General features: G+C 34.6%; 1 protein-coding gene across 3 annotated transcripts in view; it reads right to left on the bottom strand.

The window, feature by feature from the left end:
* Positions 1-2,218: 2,218 nt before the first annotated feature.
* Positions 2,219-22,306, bottom strand: part of SNX13 (sorting nexin 13) — a 69,537-nt gene continuing 49,449 nt past the window's right edge. Inside the window, exons 17-26 of one of the 3 annotated variants that reach the window (XM_032991559.2) lie at positions 20,699-20,768; positions 18,575-18,714; positions 15,783-15,890; positions 14,697-14,807; positions 13,276-13,437; positions 11,996-12,067; positions 9,362-9,507; positions 7,516-7,584; positions 6,276-6,388; positions 2,219-5,793 (exon numbers count right to left, since the gene is read on the bottom strand). In XM_032991559.2, coding sequence (XP_032847450.2) covers positions 5,546-5,793; positions 6,276-6,388; positions 7,516-7,584; positions 9,362-9,507; positions 11,996-12,067; positions 13,276-13,437; positions 14,697-14,807; positions 15,783-15,890; positions 18,575-18,714; positions 20,699-20,768 — 1,239 coding nt within the window. In that variant the 3' untranslated portion in view covers positions 2,219-5,545. Of the gene's footprint in view, positions 5,794-6,275; positions 6,389-7,515; positions 7,585-9,361; positions 9,508-11,995; positions 12,068-13,275; positions 13,438-14,696; positions 14,808-15,782; positions 15,891-18,574; positions 18,748-20,698; positions 20,769-22,306 lie in introns of all 3 variants that reach the window. The other 2 variants (XM_032991558.2, XM_032991560.2) reach the window with 2 other exon arrangements.

The following is a 22,306-nucleotide window of genomic DNA, read 5'->3' as shown; positions in this document are numbered from 1 at the left end:
TGACAGTCCACATCTTGGTTCTGAAGAACCGTTCTCAACAAAACATACAATTTTGCAGGCTGCATTTATCTTATTAGCAGAGCAGTTCAGCTGCAACACGTTCAAAGACATTCAGCACAACTGCTAACTGCTAGACACAGCAATACTTAGAAGAAAAATACCTTTATTTTCTTTTGATATACATGATACACAGGAGAACCTTGGGTGCATAGTTCCTTTACATGACACTGCACAAAGTCAGCAAAATTGCTGACTTCCCAATTGCGTGACATTCCAGTTTCAATTCTGCACTGGTACAATGACCCAAAACAGCAGAATACTGAATGAAGCTCCTATCTTTTTCTCCTCAAAATGCTTCACGTTTTTACATTAGGTATAAACAGGCCTTGTTTGTTTACCAAAATGATGTTAGGGATTACTGGGAAACCAGTGATTTAAAGCAACATAGGTAACAGAAAATTGAGCAGGTGAGACATGAAACCAATTTTTAAAACAGACCATAAAGGAATGTTTTGTACCAAGTCCTTGAAAACAAAAAGGAAAATGTTGTCTTTAATAATCAAATTCTAATTTCACCTTCAAACTGAAAAGTAACAACCCCTTACCTTTCTAACATGAGGTGACTTCCGAAAAGAACATTTTTTACTTACCCTAGTACTGGCTGGCTTAAGAAGCAAAAAAAGTAAAAGTTTTTTTCCAGTTCTGGCTATACTGTGCATGGAATAACCAGGTAACTCACAGAATCATCTTCTACATGTTCTAAATGAAGACCAGCATTCTTAATACTCACAATTTTAGGAAAATCCCTTACCTAAAACTGGTAAGGTGATAACAGAAAAGTTCCATCACTATCCCTCAACTTAATGCAGAATTAGCATAATTCTAGACCTCAAGCTGAGAAAATGCAGCATAAACACTCAAAAGACTACCAGCGACTTGCTTTTAAAACGGTTACAGTAAGAAAGAGCAAGTCCATTTTTGAAAGTTGCATTCCTAATTTCCAAAAAACAGCTCTTGACTGCCAACAAATTCAATATAATCTTGTTCTCTACTTAAGACCAACCTCAGAATTAATTTATTTACCATTCTAACGCTAAGATGTCAAATGAGAATTCCAGTTAGCCCTTGCTGAACCAGGTAACAAATAATTTAACTGACCCACGTAGAATATCCCAACCCCAACATGTCATAGTAATTCAAAGAGACATGGCATGGGAAACCGTTATTTGAGGTATTTGAATATGGAAGTATTCAAACATATTTCTCTGTATGTGTGTGCATGTTGGGGGAGAACTGCAGCAGCACAGATGTTTCATGAAAATAAAGCTTAACTTCTTTTGAAATATATAACAAAAGTGAACTAATTGTTTTCATGATATAATTTCCTTTCTTCCAAGAGATCAATCATGAAATTTGTAGTTAAATAACTCAATGCGGAGTGATGCTGATTACCAAACTTTACAAAAACTGTAGCAACCCACACATTTACTAAACATCAAAACCAAAATAAACCAGATAATGTGGTAGACTGGAGAGTTAAATAAGCCACAGATGCATGTTACTCTCACTTAGTAAATGGCAGATATTATTAAGACTTTTAAAATAAGTTCATAACGCAGTGGATTTCTTGCCATGAAATTACCCCAAGAGAACCGTTTCCACAAATAAGAACTTGCAATCAGCTAGAGAAATTCCTGTGATGTATCTACATCCTGTGGCAACAGTGTGTAAATTAGTGAAAACAGTAAACACTTCACCCTAGAGTCAAAGAACTAACATCTCTGTAGCTCAGGACATCTTTTTGATGAATGTGAAACAGCTGGAATAAATATATCAAGGGTAACAATTGTACTCCCATGGTAGATCCAGCTGCTGCAAGAATAAGCCCAGGGGGGGAAAGCCAAAGAGCAAAAAAAAAAAAAGAACACAACCACAACAATATAAGAAACTCCTACAGCATACAATCTCGGTTTCTGCATATGTCCTTTTAAAATACAGAGCTCTCTGCAAATGCTGGTTGAAAATGAATGTCGAGATTAATTTGTTAAAAAGTAAAACCAGTTTAGAAATTAAAAAGAAAATAAATAATCAAAGAATGATTGTTTTATTTAGTAGCAATATTTTTATCTTCAGTGATTTTTTTTTTCCCCAGACTTGAGGAACATTCATACCTGCTAGCAAGAAAGTTACTTTAAAAATAAACAGATACTCATAATAATCCTGTTAATACTTTATTAGTGTAATTTTTTAGCTTTCTATTGGACAGAACATAAATGCAAACTCCAAAAAAAAAAAATATTTTAGAGTCCTCTGCCATTCAGTAGAAGTAACCATGGCAGCCTGTTTCACGTTCATTCGTTATGGAAACGAGAGGAGAGGGAAGGGAAGGAAAAAGCATGAATAGAACAGTTAGGCACACAGCTGACACTTACTGTACAATGATATGCACAAGTAATTTATAACAGCTATATTAATGAGATGTGCTCTTCAGATTTTTCCCTTGTAATATGTGAGCTTTGCTCAGATGAGCAAGGATCACTGAGAACAAGAGAATTAACAAAGGAGTAACAGATAAGACTTTTAAAACAAGTCCTTAAATAAACTAACGCAACAAAAGGCAAAATTGTTCAGCTGAGAAGACGTCAACCTAGACTTCAAAACATTAAAAATTCATTTATTTTACAGTTACTCAATTACACATGCATTAAATGAAAATATTGCACAAAATTAAAAATTTAGATTGTGGAATTCATAGATTTTTATTTTGGTACACATTCTGGTAGCACTTAAAATTTACTGTTTAGTTCTAGCAAACACCAGCAGCACAAGCTTGAGGATGAACCAAATGAAAAATTCAATTGCTCATTTTCTCTTAAAAATAATTAAGGCTAAAATAAGTGCATTTGTTGACAATGGCACAATTTTCAGTGGCCAGTCACAGCACCCAAAGGCCAGAAGAAACACCCAGACACTGAAGTGCTGTATATTAGCATTCCGTTTTGGAGATTTGTTGGGATAATAGGCTGCATGGGTTGAGAGGGCAGGTATTTTAAATCGTCAACAGGAAAACCATTTAAATAAACATACATACAAACTCTTTTTAACAAAAAGTATTAATTTCTGATGATTCTTGCCAGCCAACAGGCACCACTTAATTAGGAAGCCACATTCTGTAATTAAATACAGAAGACAAATCTTTAATACATATATACATATGCACACACATGTATATAAATGTGTGTATAGGTATATATACGTAATAAATTCATTAAGTAAAACAACTAATAAACATGGCATATTATGTTCAGTTCACATTCCTAGAGTTATTATTTTATTTTTGTACAGAAATGTACCAGATAATTAAAAAAAAAAATCCCAAATTTGCACATATCACTATTCTCTTAAAATTTTTCATGGTACCTACAGATAGATAAAAGGTTCCACAGATTTAACAAAACAGTATTTGAACTTCCCACTTTCATACCGCATAACAAATTCGGTGATTTAAAAGACATAAATTAGATTTGGTAGGATCAATGATATATTTACTGTATCGCCAAGAATAATTGCTGAACGATCTTTCATCGGTCAGATGTCAGGTATGCTGGAGCACCCTGACATCTGAGGAAGATACAGGCATGTAAACAATAGGAGCTGGCTATGTCGATTATTTCACATGGAACTCAATAATTCTGTTAAATTCAACAGCATTTAATCATCACGCTTCCACAGAATCTGCAGAGAGGAAGGGGGAAGGGTTCTTACATATTTACCAACTTGTCTTCCCAGGGATTATAAAAGAAAGGGATTTCATTTACAGTATTTAGTCCTGCAATAAAGAAAAAAACCAAGTGCACTTGAGCCCATGCATACTGTATGAGAATGCTAACAGTACAATATGATCATCATTAAGTAGTATGATAAAAGGCTACATTGCATTAATAGAGTCCATGAGAAAAAAACGCTCTATATAGAGGCTTCAGCCAAATTAACTAGGTCCTTTGAAAGCCTTCTATCTTCTCTTAGAACTCTTTCATAAAAGGTCTACATTCCTCCCTCACATAGAAGAATCATCTGTTCCCATTAAGACACAAATTACTATAAGGATGCTTGATCAATAGCTGTATCTTACCCTGTGTTTAGCATTCAGAAAAAAAAAAAAAAAAAAAAAAAAATCAGACTCTATAGGATTACTTTCTATTCACCCAGATGGTGGTGCTCAAACAGGTGGGGACTATGAAAAAGAAAACACAAACTGAGATATGCTGTGGCCAAACAGAATTATTCAGTTGTAACTTCATTTTTTGTTGGACAAAAATTCTTCAATGAAACTGAACAGATGGATGTGGGGCCTTGAAGTCAAATTTTTTATTAAAATTTTACACTATGCAAAAAAATAAAAAAAATATTTAAAAAAATATTATCGTTTTATCTCCTTTTTATTTTCATATATACACTGAGATGCATTCAGGAATTTCCAAGTGTTTGCATATGACTAATGAAATCCTTTACCTGTGAGGAGCCAACTAATTCTAGTATTTTTCCATGAGGCTTACACACTAAAAGTTGAGGAATCTTTCAATTAAGTAGGACAGTCTTTCACACCCAAAAAAAGTTTAAAATTTTAGTGGGGAGTTGTGTGTAAACTGTGTCTTAGTGCAATTTCCTCATCTTCTTACATGATGTCTGTCCTCTTTGAAACATGTACTCCCTTCCTTCTACGACTAGCAACTTGACATATGTTCAGATAGGCCAATTGAACATAAATGTGATGCCCCTTCTCCACTGAAGTTACATGAAAAATGTATGCCAGGTGCTCTAAGAGCAGCATATGGCCCTTAAAGCTAAAGAATAATCAGAATAAAGGGTTTATTTCTACTGCACCTCTGCCTTGACTAAAACCCCCATTAGATCTAGCGTTAGTTTATTTCTCAAAACAAAAAAGTTGAAGTAAATGTGGCATAAGAGTCACATTACCTCAACTTTTCTTTAATAAATGTACTTTTATGATGCGGCTATAACTATTTCTCCCCTCTCCTATGAACCTGCTATTCCAGAGATCTCTTTTCCTGTTATCTCAACCCTTACAGGAACATTAAAAGAGCCCTACAGCCTCAACAGTCATAACATAGAGCAATTCCACCTGATTCTCACACATTGCACTATCTCCCAGTGCCAAAACATCCTTTTCTTCCCTTGTGTCACCACAGTTGTGCTTTACTTGAACAGTCTGGCACCTTTCATTGCTGGCAAAACATCGACTCAGGAACGGAAGGAATCAGCATTCTTATATATTGGGCCAGTATTCTTCTCAATGTTGCATGAAGACGCACCAAATCATTTAAGACACACAAACCCTTCTGGTAGTGGTTGAATTACATGTGAAGATGAGAAGATCCACAGGTCTTACAGATGCATTAATAATCTAATATGTGACACTAGAAGACTGGTGCAGAAGTAACAGCATGTGAGTTTGAAGCCCCAGAGAATCTGCCCAAGTAATTAGTCCTGGACAAACATACACCAGCTTAATAGGTTTCAAGTGTCACCTTTTCTGCAAGGAAGGCGCTTGAGTAGAATGTAGTCTCTGCTTATACCTCTGCATCTGCTTTGACCGTGAATGCAGTTTGTTGAAGAGCTCATGGAACTTATTTTGTGGAAATAAGGTTTCTAGGAATCTCTCCAGAAACACATACACCATTCTCTTATTCAGTTGAGTGTGCTGGAACATCTCAAAGACCCGAAGAATGCCTTTCCGTGTTGTCTCAGCGCCTATGATGTGCTTCAGTTCATCTACAAAAATTAAAGTCACACGGCAGTTTAATCTGCTTCTGTATTAACAGCAAATTTAAACTGAATATTAAATCTTTCAAATTATGTAGCTTGGAACTTGAAGTAACAGCACCTCTATTATACATAACATGACTCAACTAAAAGCTCTCTTACAGCAGAAAGAATTTCTGAAAATTACTTCACTTTTTACACTATGTATGTGGAACCATATTATTTTACATTAAATCAAGCTGTATTAGAATATAGGTAAACTTAATTTCTCTAGTGAAACTAAATACCAGGTTGGTTCTAAGAGAACTACACTTGCAAAGTCACAATACATGTGAAAATGTTCAGTGCTTTAATAATTAAAAACCTTTTTTATTTAAATACAGTTCATACATCAACATTTCAACACTTCAACAATCAACAAGAATACTGACATTCATTCCGGTAACAACATACGGTAAGAATTATTAGGCTTCAATCCCAGACTCACTTACCTGGCATTACCTCCAGTAATTTGGTCTTCCCTGCCACTCTCGTTCTCATTCTAATAGCTTTGTCCCTCCGTGGAACGGTCTCTGCCAAAATGCCATTGGGCCAAAAAGCATCTCTGTAATAAAAGCAAATCTGTCAAAATACATTAAAGTTTTTTCAAGTGAAAGGCTCTTTTTAATCCCTCAAAGCTTTCTCATAAAATAAATACAAGAAAGTAATTTGCACATAAAGTAACACACACTTCAAGTATTAGAAAAGGCAAAAAAGAAATCAAAAGTAAGAAGTACAATACACTCAACAATATTAGTAGCTATTGAATACTTTTTTAGTACAAGAATGAGATGAAAGAAAATATTAAACACCAGAAGCATTCAAATACCACATAACTGTTACATAAAATATACTTAAGATTTACTTTTACCAACCAGTCTCTACTGCCACTGAGAGACTCTAAGCTTAGGTCTACTAATTGTTTCATTAGATCTCTGACAGCAGTTAACCTATCAGCAAACTAAAGCTGAGGTGAAGTAGTTTTGTTGTAGTTTAAAGCCCAATGCAAAAAACATGCCTCTGTCTAAAAATGCAATTTGCCTCAGTGAATGACATTTTTTTTTTCTCTGAGTAAGAACAACACATTCTTACTTAGTGTTATTAAGGAATAACAGAATATCTGTGAAGTGCAACCCTTTGGCTAATAGTTATTCTACTTTCTTTTCCACCCCATCCAATGGGGGAAAAAAAGAAAAAAAAAGGCAAGTAGGATGGTTCTCGCTCAGCTCCACTGCAGAAGTCATGAAGCCATTAAGACTTTTAGGAAATGGAATGACGGAGCCTTTGATACAAGAGAAGTATCCGTCCACACGCCAAACATTAGCTTAGAGCTAAGGCTTTTGTTTTAGTAATAATTGTTTGCCTTTTAAGGCAAGGCATGCATATGCCTTCATCAAGGTAAACAAGACATTTCATCCAGTAATAGAATGAAATTCATAAGTAGGCCCATATTATAGTTCTTCTAGACTGGTTAAAAAAGAACTTTTTAAGGAAGGGGAAGAAACTTAAAAATATTCTTCATGTGACAATTACTCTCCCTCACTTAACACACATAAAAAGCAGTGTATGCTCCAACTGGAATTCTGTACAGTAATAATAATTTTCTCACTTAAAAAAACCAGGAAGGATACACAGATATTAGACATCAATTGGTAAGTACTTCACATTTAACATCTATGATAAAAGACATACCTGAAGCGTTTCACTGCATCTGCTACTTGCTCAGGAGATGTCATCCAATCAACATGATCAACTATTTTTCTAAAATCAAAGCAACAATTCATTTTAAAAACAAAGAACAAATAAGAATAGCATTTTAGAAAGCACTCTAGGGCAAACAAAGTATAATATCAGCTTTCTCCAATTCCATACGTAGCTTCTACAAAACTGCACACTAGGAAGGCAAACACTGATTCTCAAGATAAAAAAAGTCTAAGCTCACTCATCACTCCTAAAGCTAAAGCTTTTTTCAGTAAATGTACAATGACTATGCAGGCTGAAAAACTGATGATGCATCTTCCATCAGCATTACATAAATGTCTTGTCTCATCTTCATGGAGCACTCTTAAAGTTCTGCTTCTGTAAGCAAAGAACCTACTAAAAAAATCTCTAATTACCATCCTTATGTATGCAGTTGCTTCATAATCTTTAACAGGAGAGACAGACTGATCATAAACTTTGACCTTCATTCATCAACACATACACAGGTCAGTATCCAAATCTAGTATGTTTACAGAAATTATATATGTACCTGTGTATCACCATAATCCCAGTATTATTTCCCTAAACATAATTTGCATTTAGTTTTCTAAGAAACAGGAAAACACAGTCTAGTTGCAGAATGTCATTAAACCCCAAGAATCTGCTGGGACAAGGTATAACTGCTGAACCAGAAGCAGCTGCGAGTACCTGGAATAGCTCACATGCAGAAGCAAAATAGTCCTGCGCACATCTCTGTAATAAGAAAGTAGCAACCTGGGCACAAAATCTGCTAGTTACACTACAATCTGAAAACAGCAAAAGGTAGTCAGAGTTGTTCAACAGGGCAGCCTATTCTTGGAAGCACATGTCTCAAGCTAATTGTCACCTGGCCGTGAGAAATTATTTGAAACACACCCAGCACTATTATTATTACATGGCTGCATCACTACTAGTAGTACCAAAAGAACTGTCTAGATTTTTAGTAGTGATGATGAAAATGTTAAAAAAAAAAATATATATACTTGCGAAGGGTAAAAAGTAATGACACAGTGAGGAATGTCCTGAAAAAGTAATAGGAAACTACTTACCCGCCAGAAATTAAGTTTTTGTGTCATGGCATTAAATCAAAGTGACAATTTAGTGCCAATCCTGTTTCTAGCAATTTTTTTTATTCTTTATATTTATTTACATTCCAGAAACAAATTATTAGAAGGGAAACCCTAAAAACAGTAGATTTCTAAACTGAGGGCAAGGAACATTACCTATTTAGCACTTTTAATCTGCTTTGCATTTGCATGAAAAGGAGTATGTGTGAATTACAGAGAACACAGGGAGGGGACAGACCAAACCCCAAAGCAGACTTTTCCCTTCCCCCCACATCCATCTTTTAAAGTGCGAGAGTAAAAACTTAACATAGCAACTCAGTACAGTTCACACAATTTGACAGTGCCAGTATATCATTTGCGTCATCAAAGAGATGTAAACAGAAATAGTTAAGAAAGTAACAAACAGTATTAACAAAAAGTACAGTGTAAAACACTGGGCAAAAAGCATAGACACCATCAATATTAAGTTACATTCACAGAAATGTGAACTCTTGTTGATATGTGAAGGCTCTTTTGGAAGTTATATGGAATATGAGTTATTGGAATTTGTCTTTCAGCAATGTTTTGTGTTTATCTCCATTGTACACCACATTTGTACTTGGTTTATTGGTTGTCTTCAAAGGGGAATGCACGCAGGTATAAGCCACAATAATTTAGTAATACCAAAAAGGATTTATAGACAGCCTACATAGTCTCGCTCATACAATCATTCTATATAAGAAAAGCAGTACCTATTAATTGTGTCACCATAAGTTGCTCTAATAAGTTGCTGAAGCAAATTTTTTATATTTCTTCTTAACCACTGATTTCTTTCCTTTAAATCAAAGACTTCATCCATAAGGAGGAGCATTACTCTCAGCGGAATATTGTCATCCACCTGATCAAGAGAATAAAAGTATAATCAGTAAATTTTGATTTCAGTTCAAGAAAGTTACAGTTTTAGTAGGTACTTCACAGGTCAAATGCTTCAGTATAAGCAGAACAACAACAAAAACGTGTTGCTCTATTTTACCGTAATATGAAATCTTCCCTGAAGCTTCTATAACATCCCTAACAGCAAAGAAAGACTGAATATTAAAGATAAACTAGGCTTAAATCCATTGAATTTCTAAAGTAAGACAAAAAGAAACATTATTTCAAAGTTGAACAAAGTTAATTCAAGTAAATATGTCCTAAAGAGAGCTTGTCCCTGACCTTTTGGTAGTTGCACTTCCAAGTGCCTAACATGACAACTCTGGAAGGAGCTTTTCTTTGGCATCTTTTTCTTATGGATGCACTCTGCCAAGTTCAGAATCTCCTAAGAACAATGATATTTCACTGCAATGAACTGCCTTTGCTTTAGGTATCCTTCTAACCTGCATGGCTCTTAAGTGATTTTACGCTTGTAGATTAAGAAAAGTATCATAATTTTATCATTTAATAGAAGATGTTACAGAGATTGGCTTACATCTTTTGTGGAAATCCTAAAACAGAGAATTCAGTAACTATGCAGAAGTTTTTCAAGATGGATGGCGTACACTTGCAGTAACTGTTAACTTTTTTTTAAATATTAAAATCTGAGGGACAATTTACTAAATTCTGTAGTATGAAAGTATTAGATCTTAATCTTAGTTGTTATTAATGTTTATCTTAGAGAAACAGCAGTTTCTTATGGCAGGCTCACATGCCAAAATACAAGCCTACATATTGTTAAGCTATCACATACAGAGACAGCACCAGGAGTTAGTTGTATTGCATAAGAGACCCCAAATATTTACTCAAACACAACAAATAAATTTGATTTTGACTGATTCATTATTTAAGCTTTGTGTGATTAAAACTTTATAGAATAGCAAGATATAACTTACTATATCCTCTGCAAAAATTATTTAAACACTGAATGCACTTTCTTAGTGTTTTTGTTTGTTTGTTTGTTTGTTTTGTTTTTGTCTTTTTTATTTAATTAGGATTTTTACATTCCAGACATAATATTAAGAATTTTTGTTTGTATTTGAAATATGACACAGCTCTACCTAGAAGAGCAGTAGTTTGCACTATATTGTTAAACCCACACTGGAAGAAGTAGCAAGATGTCACAGCTATGTAGACTTTTTTTTTGTTGGACTACACAAGTACATCTTCACAGACAACGAACACAGACAGTGGATTCGTAATACAGCTGGAGATTCTATATATCCATGCTTCATTTTTAAAGCACTGCTTCTCCATATAAAATTCCATTCAAACTGCCGTATTTTTTGTCTGACCGGGTGACTACGTTGTAAACAATGCATCTTAAAAGAGCAGTTGAGAGTTGACAGGTTTTAAACCATTTGAAATCTGCCTTTCATAAACACTTGGTATGTTAACTTAGAAGCTATCAAGAATCCTAAGTTCTACTCATTTTACAGAAGATCAGTGAACTATTTGCAGAGAAGCTGCTGATATACTTAATGATATTATTTTGTTTTGACTGTGCAAAACAGAAGCCTCAGGAATATCAAAGATATACATTTATAATTAGAAATTTACAGATACAGTTTGATATAGAGAAAAATAATGGTGAAAAAGAAAACCCAGAAGAACTATGTTATTTGAGCAAAAATACATCTACCAAGCCACCACAGCAGTTATGCACAGGAAGACAAAATGGAATGCTTTGATGTGATCAAAATGCCTGAAACATGAAGGGCAGAACAGGTGCAGATTTATGACCATAGCAAATTGCATATAAGCACTGGTAATCTTATGGTCTTTCTGTCTGTCTTAGCGATAAAAGTTTTTTTCCAATTGTTTTCACATATATGATCAATATTTCAATCAAAACAGTACCAAAATATCATAGCTTATGATGACATCAAGAGCTTAAACTTCACTTTCAAGTTTCCAATATTACTGCTTCATCTATTTTAGGAATCTACATACTAAAAGTTTATTATTTAGGAAAACATTCTGAAGGGTTTTTTTCCATAAAAACATAGCAAACACTACTTCTGATCCATTAAACATGTGCCCCTTAAAAGGTCACTTTAGAAATCAGAATCCATAAAATGCCAATGGAAATGATGCCAACAGTCTGATACCACACTATCTTCAAACAAACAGCAACTGGAGGGAAGAGCAAAAAAAAACAACAAACAACCACCCCCCACCCACAAAACACGGAAGCAGTAGCATGTACACTCTGAAGTTACTCCACTGTTGTGCAAACCATTTTAGTACCAACAAAGATGTTAATTTTAGAAGGAAGCATGTAAGTTTCTTTTTAAAAAGTTAAGAACTGTTTCTAAGTGGCTTGTATAAAAACAAGAAATACGTGGTGCAACAAAGTAACTGATTAATTTTGTTTTAGGAGTCCACTTTGAAAGGACAGATGTCAGACTCACATTGTCATCAATTGGTGCTGCAACACGGCAGTGGTCAGGATCTGAATAGGTTTTCTGGATCAAAGGAGGCACCTACAATGAAAAAAATGTAATGTTTATGAAGTAACAAATATTTCAGAATACTAGGGAGTCAGATCAATTTTCATAATCAATTTGGTTATGAAAATGAAGAACAAACACTTGGTCAAGTGAGTTGCATGCTACCACAGATAAACACACAGTAGTCCTTTCAGCTTGCAATAAATCAAGCCTGTATGTATTCTCCTACAGCTATCAAAGTTATCAACACCTTTAAGACAGTCCACATGCATTTTCTCAAGTGCCTAATGCTTTAACTGAAAAACACCTAGAAATTCATATGGGACTGATACTTCTGCTGGTATTTCCTTTTGATCTTAAGTCCTGCCTAGTCACAGACTTCCCAGAGAGTGTAACTGGACATACATTGTTAGTCACATTAGGGAAGTCACTAGAGATGATAAAGTCCAGAGCCAATCATTTTATCTCACAAGTAATGAAAAAAACCAAACAGATAACCCCACTCCCCACACTTATTACTCCCTTTTGTGGTTTGAGGATTAACTCATCTCGGTTGCTGCTCTACAACTGCCACATGTAACTGTTCTGGTAACACAAAATGGAACAATCTTTGATCACAGACCTTACAGCTACACACAGAAAGAGGACTAGGGAAGGGAAGGTAAAACGGACATATTAGGAAGACTATTACTTTCATAAGACTTCTAGATAGCGTGCCCTGCTACCATTATCCCCCTCTAAGGTATTACATTTTAGGAATAGAATAGATGAGGAAAGATGGCAGGAAAGGCAGAAAGACAATTTAATTAAAAACAGAATTCAGCAAGGAATAGGCAGGAAAGAAGCTATCTCCTTATTTTAAGTTTCACAATATATGTTTTTTTTTTTTTTTTCCCCTAATAAAAGCAGCAGATGCTGCAAACTAGCTTTATGAGAATGAGTGGTAAAAAAATAAGAAAAACTGGTGACTTGTCTTCTCAAGGGGCTGCACGGAATTAAGTGAAGAAGGATCACCGCAACAGTCTGTGGATGCCATCTTAAAATGCGTTAATAGCAAAGACAACTCCATGTTCGTAGTATAATGACTGCTGAATCTTTTTAAAAGGGCATAGGTATAAAACAGACGGCTTTCCTGTCTAATGACTTAACTCTTCATTATAGCTTACTAACATAGTAAGTGACTTGATAGCTAATCTCCTATTAATTCAGTAGTATGTATTAACTACCAAGTGTGTTCTTACCTTGAAAAATGATTGCTTTATGTCTTGTCCCAGTCTCTCTGACATTTTACCCATGTTGTCTGACATTTTAGTCATTCCCTCTGCCAGGCTGTCAGGGAGAGACTTGACTGCATTTGATACATTTCTCATAGAGTTACGCAGTGGGTTTACAAACGTGTCCATCTGAAGGGGAAGATGTTTAACCAGAATTGTATAATCTATGAGGACACCAGTATGTTAATACACTATGAGAAGTATCACGCTGTTCCAGAGAACAATAATATAAAGAACAACTCAAATTGCTTAACTTCATTACAGAATGAGGAATAAGATTTTCACTTAATTTTCATTTATATTTCTCATTCCTTACAGCCCTACTGTAACTATTTACATCTTTCAGCAGATCTTTTTCTCTGAGTCATTTCCATTTCTCATCCCTCAGGTCTGCTTAGTTTGAATTTATTTTCCTTTTCTTCTCCATCCAATGCCATTTCTCCCTTCCAAGCTCCCTACTTCCAGATGTTTCACTTCTGCTTTCAACCCTTCATCTCTGAAACATGCCTCTCAAATAGCACTGGAGTAATATGCTTTAATATCATGGCAAGTATAATTAAAAACATAAAGTAGTTCCATAGAAACTGTTACAATTCTTCTTTCAGTATATACTCTAAATTCAGTCCAAACAGAGGCAAAAATACTAATGTGATGGCCTTAAGAAGTTAAGTTTATGAAGTCTTAGTCATCACATAAACCTTGAAAAATATTTAACTGTTTCACTGTTAAGTATTTAAGGAATACAGGCAGAACAACTTGAAGTGACAATACAGTTGGAGATGCTTTTTATATCAAAATCACTAGAGGTTTGGAAATAGCTGTATTCGCAAAGCAGATGCCCACACAAACTGGTCAACTGAACGATCACTTCTCTGAAGAGGTTTCTGGTGGCTTAAAAAGGATGCACAGCTCAGAGCTCCAGATTTGACCAGTGACTCTGAATGGTTACAACAGCTAAATACATAAGAGCTGCTTTTGAAGGGAAATGCATTTCATCTTTTGGGCTGAAGAGTGGAGAGCACGGTAACAGCAACAAATACAGAGCAAAGAACTGAAAAAGAAATTAGCAGGAATGAGACTAAAAAAAAATATCACAGATATCTTACAGAAAGTAACTTGCAGCACACACATTTTAAAAGTAGTCTTGGTGCAATACAATTTGATTTCCTTGTCATAAAAATAAATGTACCTGTTATAAAATTGGTAAACTTTTTGGTTCTATATGTCCTCAGATACTTTGCCACTCAAAGTATTAAAGCAACTTGCTTGCAAGTTGTTTTGAAAGTCCTAGATAGCTATTTAATATCAGTTCAACGTCTCTGTTTAATGCAGTCATTGCACTACTGCGTGCTCTAGAGTTCCCTTGAGACAGTGCAAAACATTCTTACCTTTCGTGCAAAATCCCCCTTCCCTTTGCTGTATGCTTTATTCTCCAGGAAGTCATATACATAATGGGCTAGAGCTGGAGAAGCCTTCATCATTTCAGGATTTAACAAGAGCTGAGTAAAATAATTTTTAAAAGGTGCTTTTAAATAAATAATTAAAAAGGCCACACCACTCAGTTTAGTAAAAGTTTACCATACACAAAAATGATACATCTCGCAATGTATTTTCTCATCCATTCTCTAAATTTTCTTCCAATATTACACTATTCTCAAGATGGAAACAACATGCTTCTTGTTAGTTCCCATAATTTTAACTAGTATGTTAATTATAGCATCTCACAGAAAAATATACAACTTAATGACCAAACAGCTTCTAAAACTCCAAGGGGAAAAAAAAAAAAAAAAAAAACACACACACAAAAAACCCAAAACAATAGCTGTGCCTGAAAAAATTTTGCTATTAAAAATGGGGCATATATCTCAAAGGAAAAAGATACTAGCACTCTAAACAGAACATTTCTATTTCACAATGTTTTATTCATCTTCGTTTTTTATTGTTAACATGTCCATTGAGTTGGTCAACATATTTTAGTGCTAAATGACCAGAAAGCTCTTGAATTAGGCCAAATTAATTCCTTTAGTAGGGCTGATACAGGCCTTATCTGAGCGGAGCAGCTGTGTGGTTGTGCTACACCGCCAGAGCTGGTGCCGTGCCAATCCTTATGCAACAGCAGAAGAGAAAGTAATCACAAGCATGAGTGTAATGGTGTAACGGAAGAAAGTTAAGTAGCACAGACCTCAAAACCAACACAGCTGGAACCTCACCAGCTCAGAGGACTTGGGACAAAACTGGCTGAGAATAAACCAAAACAACAAAGAAAAAGTAACCTTATTAGATAATAGAAAGTTCTTATGTATACTATTTCGGACTGTATACCACCCAGAAGACAGCTTTTTTTTTTTTTTGGTTGGTTGTTTTTTTTTTGTGGCTTTAGGGGCTTTTTTTTTTTTGTTAAGCATGCTAGCAAATTTCTAACTCAGAAAAAAGAATTATAACCTAGAACACAATAAAAAAACTTAATGCCTTACCTGCAAATATGCATTTAAATCTTTTTTTCTCTTTTCCAAAAATTCTCTGTCCATATTGTTAAATGTCTTTTTGCCAGGAAGTTTCAGTATATTTGCAAGGTTTTCAAACTAGAAAAAACACAAGATTTTTTGTTCTGTTTTCAAAAGAGTTTCAAATCACCATATAAGCTCAGAAATTATAGGGGTCATTATATTCACATACTCTTGTCTGTCATGTAACACCTGACAAAAAAATTTCTGCATCAAGGTCAGAACTTGGATTCCTTGAAGATGACAAAATGAAAGGTAGGCCATCAAGAACAAATGCATGAAAATTCTCATGACACTGTCAAGGGCAAAATTTAATTTCTGAACAGTCATGATACTCACTTTTGAAATACAGATCAGTATAATGTGCATATTATTCCTGTCATCACACCTGCTCAAAAAGGCTTTTGTTCAAGATTTATCATTATTATTTGTGCAAATGCTAGTAGGGTTATGATACTACATCAAGATAATGTGAAAATCTTTCTAAAACATCTTCCCTCTCCTCTTCTAGTCAAACCTGCTAAGGAAATGATCAAGTTTTTATCCCTGGAGTGGATGGCAGTACCCTATTTACACATAGGTTATCATAGCATGCTTGATATGCCATCACCTGTGCCCCTTCTCCAGGCAATTACAGTGATTGGCACTGGTCAACATGTCTTCCACTGCTCCCATTTTACAGAAAGAATTCATGTTCCAGGGAAGTGGCAGGGAAAGAAGAGGCCCTAACACTTCAGAAGGCTGAACATATCTTCTATAATACACAAAAATAAAAAAGTGGCAAGAATAAAACTCAAAGAATCAGGATTATCCACATATAGAATCCAGACTTCCTGTAAATAATAAATATTTTTTAAGAAACAACCTGGAAAATGGTTGTATCCTTTTATCTCTAGAGAAGACCATACAATTATAGATTTAATGAGAGAGATTGACTCCATTCAAGTCATTTAAGTCCCTACAAGGTGTCTTTTTGTAAAGACATCATTAAACTCTGAAGGTCACAAAACACATATAATGTTTATGCCCTGAGGAAGTACCAAAGCTATTTCCAACTTGACAAATCCCATTCCCTTGCAAATACGTCACTTGGGAAAATAACTGAACAAAATATGGTCTAGTTTTTATTTGGTTACTTTTATCTAAACAGAAGCAATGTAATGAAATAACAGTCTATATTATTATTTATATTATTTTTTATTGCATCACTGACTACAGAAACTGGTGTGAAACTATTCAGTACTTTAAGGAAAAAAGCTCATACAGATACTATACACAGCTAGCTTCAATTCCATTTTGGAATAATTATCTATTTTCTCTGAAAAACATAAACAATAATCCCATCCCTTCCTATTAATTTTAAATAAAATATTCTAACTTTTACCCTTAACTTGTCAATAAAAATGTCTCAGACAAGCACACAAGAAGGATGTCCAGTGTATCAGTAATGTTTCTGTGCCCATAAAGTCAGTGGGAATGTCTATTTTATTGTCAAAGCAAAATTGTTGGAAGTTTCTGACAGGGTACAATGAAGCACAGGAATTCCTTTGCTTTCTGCAATCTTGATGTTGGAGGATTATGTTTCCATTTTCTGTGAATTTAAATAACTCACATTTAGCAACAAGAAATTTCTGAGCTTTCTTATTTTGAAAATTTCTGCTTCTCCCATTTATTTCTAGTCATTTACTGGTTGGTCAGTTTTAAATGACTGCCTGTATCAGCAGAACATTAACTCACTATAAGGTCAGGGAACATATACATGCTTCAACAGCTCAGGGTTTCTTTAAAACAGTGAATTAATTAAAAAAAAAAAAATCCCACAACAATTTGAAGAGGAGTACAAAAATTGGTATTTCAAATTTATTGACAGCACACTAAGATAATCAGAAATTCAAAGGAAAGTCAGACTTTGTTTATAATTAATACAAATATTCAAATTTTGCTTTTTTTTTAATAAAGCCTTTTCCATTTTTGTTAGTGTTGTGACTTCACAGTGCTAACCTTCCTGCACAGAATTTATTCTCTATGCCTCTCTACTAGTAACAGAATAAAGGGATGTAATCCAACACTTCTGACTAGTTCCAAGGTTATGCAGCTAAATCTGACTTCTCCAAAGGCTTGGTTTAAAAGCATTTCACCCTCCTCTTAAAAGCACTACATTTTTGACACTTTTTCATGTCAGCAGGTTCTACTTTGTACCAGCTGATGAATTACAAGTGTCTGTTTTTTCTTCTTTTATTTTTAGGAGGTTTAAGAGTCTGAGAATACAAGAACAGCAATAAAAGCAGATTGTCTAGCAGTACACCCAACTGCCAACAGCTGTCCCTTCTGAGACCCCACCGATCCTTAACATTTCACTTAAAACCTAAATACCTATTCCCCAAGCTCAGTTTTTATTTCTTAACCTCTGTGACAAATATAACAAGTGAAATATTCCACTGTTTGAGACAAATAGCACTTCCATACAAATGTTTTAAAATTAATCAAAGGGGAGGGTGGGGGGAAAAGCTTTAAGTTCCATTTCTTTTTCTTGGAGCAATTATACAGCCATCAGACACTAAACCATATATGCACACCCGTAAACTGCTCAGTACAAATAACGTATGATATAAACAGCAAAAAAAGTACACTTTTGTGGAAAATAATAGTGTTGTAACTCTACATCTTAAGTCACTTTGAGAAAGACAGTGTTCATGCCATACCATCACACAGAACAAGCTTCTTTCAAAGAAATCTTAAAAGATTTTTATGAGATTAATCACCTGCTCAGTGATCCTCATGTGAAAGTCATGGAAGTCACTGTAGCGTCGATACGTCTTCCATGTTTCTTCGCTGTTTGGACTTCGCCGATGGACTGTGATAGCATACAGCGCATATGTCTTGCCATGGTCATTACACACTCCTGCCACAGCATATGGGTCATAATCAGCATAGACTGGTAGTTTAAAAACAAAAATAAAAAAAGGAACAAACAGAAAGAAGGAAGACGAAAGGACACAAACATGAAGTGAAGAAATGTCTGGAATGACAGACCCGAGAGACAAAAATGGACATGCAAACACAAGAGTAAGCCATCCCTTTATCCAAAACACTGTAGAGGTGACACCCTCCAAAAACTTATTATGTAAACTTAAATATAGAGATTAAGCAGCCTTAAAGTTAGACAAGTTTCACTGACATGCAAAACAAAAAAATAAGAAAAAGTTTCAACTTTTAAGAATAGTGAATAGATAGTTTAAAAAATAATTTTAACCTAAAGAACTCGAGATATAGGTGAAAGGCAACTGTGAAACCAAAAGAAATTCCAGTCTGCAAAGTACTCTAATCATATTGCAAAAGTCTGTCCATCAGAAAATCTGTAAATACACACAACAGTGCTAGCAAGCTGTGAGCATTCAGTTTTAACTTCAGCAGTTTGTCACTAAGATAAAAAAATATCACCCACACTATTTAAGTCAACAGAAACTATATATACACACACATGTATGTATTCTGCATGTGTGTACATATATACAATATATTCTGTGTGTGTACACACAAACACACACATTTTATGGAGAAGTCTATTTATAAATGGAAAGAACACAGACAGTTATCTTAGATAGAAAAAATCACACCTTTTTGTTGTCCACTGAATATTTAAGTTTTGTCATTATTTTTCAACATAAGACAAGGTGAACTTTCAAATATTATGGAGAAGATCTTATATACACCCCACAAGCACATGAAAGGGTACTAATCGGCAGAAGAGGAGCCTGTACACAGATACAAGATGTACCTACTGCCTGTAGCATCCAGAAAGCAGGGACTTGTATTTCTTGTTCAAACATGAGATGAAGAGAAAGATGACGTCCAGTTTAATCTTACAATATGAATCTATACATATCACCTGGTTCAACTGGAGTATTATGGATTCAGAGTCAAGCTGATAGCTATCAATACACACTGCCATCAAGATTACAAATTTAACATAATTTGTGTGGTTCTAAGTTTACCTTTTTTCTTAGATCAAAACAATAAAAATTTTAAGTTTCATTCAGAAAAAAGTATCACATAAAGAAATAAATGCAAAATTGTGATTCTTAACTTTTAAATTATTTTTCCTCTTCTCGGAGGACTGACTACAAGAGACTTGGATTGGACCATGCTCTCACACTGGGTTAGAGTTAGAATTTAATTAAAGTGCCAAGTAGTTGAATTCTTGCTCACAGATCATTTATCTGCTATATAAAAGCATAGATTTAAAAGTCTATTGCATGATAAAATTTACCAAAATAAGTATCTGAAGATCAACTCACAATTTAATTAACCAGCGCAATCTCATCTAACTAGAATATTTGCAAATATTATTTGAGAAGTTTTTGTTATTTACTCTCACACAATAGAAATTAAGTTATTACTAGGTAAATTTTTTCAAAAGATAACCAAAAAAGCCATCATTGTAAAGACTGAAGTCACTACCTTCAATTAAGCCAAGTCAATAAGGAAGCACAAAAAATATGAGAAAGTATTACAGCAAGAAAAGTAAACAGTCAAGAATTAGAACTGTGTAACTAGAAAAAGAGATGGCTTTCAGAATTTTTTCTTTAAATAACTGTTAAAATAAATGCTACTCGATATTAAGTGTAATGAATGATTCTCCAGAGAGAGGAAAAATAATACCACAGACAACAAAAACTGTATCACATTTTAAGTATAGATATCCAGTCTATGACCTACAGTACCAATTCTGTAAGGATTTCCATTTACAATGACTTCATGGGAAATATTAAATCAAATGTTTATTAGGTTAAAAAAAATAGGATTTTAAAGGCCTGTAATATTAAAAAAAACTCAAAATAAATGGCGGAAAATAAGTAAGCAGCCATCATAACAGATTCACTTACCTGTATCTGAGATGTACGCGTGGAGTTGAACTGCCTCATCAGAAGGGACATTTGAAAGGTCATCTAAAGACTGCAGGGTCAGGGAGAGAGGAGACAAGGAAGAAACAGGCAAGAGAGAGTAAGATCACAGATACATTTGAGAAATTCTTTTTGATTCATCTATTTCATTTGCAAACTTTCAGTTCACTACACTAATAGAATAGCTTAATGTAACAATGCAAATAAACATCTGTACTACCTAGTTACTAAAGCCTGCCTTTATACAGAGTGTAGAGCCCCTCATTTCCCCTACCAGTTTCACATAGTATTGTGATCACTCTAACACATTTGCCATTTTAATTTTATATCTCAACTCTGACAGAAGTACAAAGTCTTTTACTAAGCATTTAGAAGAAAAACAAAACAAAACAAACTCCAAACAGTGGTGGAGATACAGATGTTGTATAACAGATCTTTTTGTTTTATCTTTGTACCTTTCCGTTTTCTTTCATCTGACTCACTACACAAAAGTTACAGTGCAGTAAAACTTGAATAATTTATCTGCTGTATGTAACAAACAGCAAGCACTTTTCTCAGAAATGTTTCCCCTCATAAAAAGTGAACGGGTACATCCTCAGCTGGCTAACGCCCTGTCTCCCTGTTCAGTAATTACTGAGATCAAAAGAAGCCTAACACGTCTTTCAGAGAAGCTTTGCTATTATTTAGAATTAATACATCTGACTACTAAGATTCAACAAAATAAAGCTCTGCAAGACTGCTGTATGAAAAACTTGGATATACAACTAAAAGAAATACAGGATAGGCCACTACACATGTTACTCTAATCTTAAATTACCAGATTAAAAAAAAAAAAATGGAGCTACTTAAGTAGAATTCATAGGCACTGGGATCCTAGTTACTTTATATAAGATACACATTCAGAATGAATATGCAGTTATCTTTTATAATTTAACCACGCCAGTTTAATAGCGAGTTGCCACAAAAAGCTACCTAAAATGGGACCTACTGGGTAGCAGTGCCATACTTGTGTCAAACTAAAACCTCAATATATATCAATCAAATTTCTGAACTCATCTGTTTTCTTCAACATAAACCAATCTTATGGTATTACAGTCAAAAGCTCAGTTGGACTTCATGTAAATTATTTAAAGACTCTGCTCTTGCCCCTTCATCTGAATCTTTATCATCTTCATAATATCTCAACATAATACTCCACTCCTTCCTTCCCAAGCTCTCCAGAGGGAACGGCTCTTCTCTGCCTCAACCGGTCTCTGCCTAAATATCCACTATGGAAAGTGAGGAAAATAATATCTGTTAGAGAGTCTAGATATTGAATAAATGGCATTGTTAAAAGGGTCTGAACATACTATGCTTTAACATGTATCGCAGTAAGTAATCTCCTGAAAGTCTTGTGATACAGATTGTAGGCTTACAGTACAAAAGTCCCAGATTGAAAAAAGGTAGGAATTTTTTATTTGGGAAATCTGTTTTGCCACTGCATGCTGTAGTGCTAAAAGTTTGTGTCTGTTCAATGGTAGAACAAACTAATTCATGCAAAAAAAAAATTTGAGAGCAGACATCATCTTTACCTCAAGAACTCCCCAATCT

This window comes from Tyto alba, unplaced genomic scaffold, assembly GCF_018691265.1.
Source record: "Tyto alba isolate M040663 unplaced genomic scaffold, T.alba_DEE_v4.0 Super-Scaffold_38, whole genome shotgun sequence".
In the NCBI taxonomy this organism is placed as follows: Eukaryota; Metazoa; Chordata; class Aves; order Strigiformes; family Tytonidae; genus Tyto; species Tyto alba.
This window is presented reverse-complemented; position numbering and strand designations above follow the sequence as displayed.